Below are 2,441 nucleotides of genomic sequence, written 5' to 3' on the forward strand. Positions count from 1 at the left end.
GAGCACCAAGTTGAAAAGGGGTGGACTTGTGATGGTTAATTTTATGTGTCAACTTGACTGGGCCACAAGGTGGCCAGATATTTGGCCAAATATTATTCTGGGTGTGTCTGTAGGGGTATTTATGGATGAGATGAATATTTAAATCAATACTGACTAAAGCAGATTGCTCTCCTCAATGGGAGATTGCTCTCCCCAATGGGGTGGGCCTCACCCAATCAGTAGAAGGCCTAAATAGAACAAAAGGCTGATTCTCTCCCAAGTGAGAGAGAATTCTGCCTGATGGTCTTCAAACTGACACATCATCTCTTCTTGGTTCTATAGCAGATTCTAGCCTTTCGGACTTGAAATGGGACATCGGCTGTACAGATCTGGGACTTGCCGGTCTCCATAATCGTGTAAGTCAATTCCTTTCTCTCTCTTTCTCCCCCGCCATACCCATTGGTTCTGTTTCTCTGGAGAACCCTGACTAATGCAGGGGTGAGAGGGTAGGAGAAGAGGACACTGGAATGATGGGCATCTGAGGGGCAGATGGTTGAGAGCACCAGTGAGAAGGTAAGGAGAGAGGAAACAAGAGCTTCCAAAAGATGGGGTCTGCCTAGTTCTTTCTGTGGAGCCAAGGAAACAAATCCATATATAAAAATTCCAGGTCTGTATGACAGGCAAAGTTAGCAGCCATAACACCTTTATAAAAGGCTTGTGTTAAAGCTGCCAGTTGCCCCAGACATTTGCTACAGGATTGTATTAGCCTACTGGGAGTTTTGCCTAAAACCAGGTACTTCTGGGTCTGGCAAGATGACCAAGGCCCTCTGGGAGCTTTGTAGCAGCCCAGCCTCGATCTGGTTCTCACCTCGTAGGATGGTGACGTTGCGAAGGATTTCTCCATGCCGCGTATCCACGGCCTTCATCTCCTCCACGATCATGGACAGGTTGCGGACATTGAAGTCCAGCCGGGCACTGAGTAGGCTGAATCGCTCCCGGAGCAGGTCCGTGGTGCCCAGCATGAGGGAGACGGACTTGTTCAGGTAGTAAAGCTCCTCGGCGTGGGTGTGGAAGCCCAGCGTGCAGGACAGCCGCACGTCATCCAGGTACTTGAGCATGCTGTGCACGTGGTTGTCGGTGGCATTGATGTTGGTGAAGATGGTGCCAATCTCGATCTCATGAGAAGCCATACGTCCTTCCAGCGTCTCAAACCTCTCCACCGTGCGGTTCTGGGCATAGCGGGTATGGTACTGCAGGTCGTGCATGTTCTCCTCGTGGTCGTCCAGGAAGGACGAGATGTTATCCAGCTGCAGCTGTAAGCCCATGACCTGCATCACCAGGTCATGCATGCTCTCGGAATTCTGGCTGATGCGCTGCGACGAGGCCCCCAGGGTGGCCTGGATGTTCTTGACCATGTCTCCAGTCTTGGCCGAGGTGGTGCGCAGGCTGCTAAAGAGCCGGGTGTAGTTCTGCCAGTCGGTGACAATCTTCTGGAGGGTCAGGGTCTCCTCGTCCGTCTTCCGCCGGATTCCGTGTATCCACTCTGAAGTCTGCCCTACGGTGAAGTTCATCTGGTGCACTGCAGCCTTGACGTTGTAGCACTCCTGAGTGAGGTCCTTCAGGGAGAGGTCCAGGCCGGCTGTGGTGGCCTGCCAGCCTCTCACCTGGGCCAAGAAGAGCCCCAGAGACTGGTTGACCTGGTGGACAGAGAAGGAGGAGTTGCCCATCTCCTGGGAAATTTGACTGCTGGTGGTGGAGAGCAATTCATGGGTCTGAGAGGTCTGGTCCAGCTGGACCTCCTGGGCCAGAAGCATTTTCTGAATTCCCTCCAGCTCCTCCTGCAGTTTTCTGATCTCTTGCCCCAGCTGCCCAGCCTCATGGCAGAAAGAGCAGTTGTTCGGGACTTTCAGATCTTCGGGAGAAAAGGACAACATTTTGAGTTGCTGAAGGGTCATGGGACAAAAGTTACTTCATTAAATTAAATATTTCGGAGTATATTTGGCAAGTGGCCTCCTATTCCCTCTTCCTTTCCTAAGTCCTGCTATGAGATCCTTTTTGGAAAAGCCTTGCCATCTCTATGAAATCTTATTTTTATCAAATGTCTTTACTATGACCTAAAATGTATGATTTAGAATATTTTCTCCATCTCAGCACCATATCTCGAGAACATATCTTCCTAACTTTTCTGAGGTTGCCAAGAATCTCCCATTTTTTTTACAATTTTTTTTACAATCTCCCATATATTTTATTTTACAATTTCCCCAAATATTTCTATATTTGGAATCTTATTTAATCCTCTCACAATAAACTGGGGAGAAGATGGTGCAGGAACATTTTTCCTGTGACTGATGAGAAATGAGGCACAGAGAAGTGGCTTGCCAAATACCATTCGGCTAGTTGGTGGCAGAACAGGACTTGTTCTTCTTATCAGAGCAGACCTCTTCTAACCCCTTCCATTGTGG

General features: G+C 49.2%; 1 protein-coding gene across 2 annotated transcripts in view; it reads right to left on the reverse strand.

Moving 5' to 3' along the window:
• The window catches only part of SCARA3 (scavenger receptor class A member 3), a 32,546-nt gene that overhangs the window by 10,915 nt on the left and 19,190 nt on the right, over window positions 1-2,441 (reverse strand). For both annotated transcript variants that reach the window (XM_011359350.1, XM_011359352.2), the window contains exon 5: window positions 848-1,891. In XM_011359350.1, the coding sequence (XP_011357652.1) occupies window positions 848-1,891 (1,044 nt within the window). The remainder of the gene's footprint in view (window positions 1-847; window positions 1,892-2,441) is intronic.

Source organism: Pteropus vampyrus, unplaced genomic scaffold (assembly GCF_000151845.1).
Source record: "Pteropus vampyrus isolate Shadow unplaced genomic scaffold, Pvam_2.0 Scaffold47, whole genome shotgun sequence".
NCBI classification, from domain to species: domain Eukaryota; kingdom Metazoa; phylum Chordata; class Mammalia; order Chiroptera; family Pteropodidae; genus Pteropus; species Pteropus vampyrus.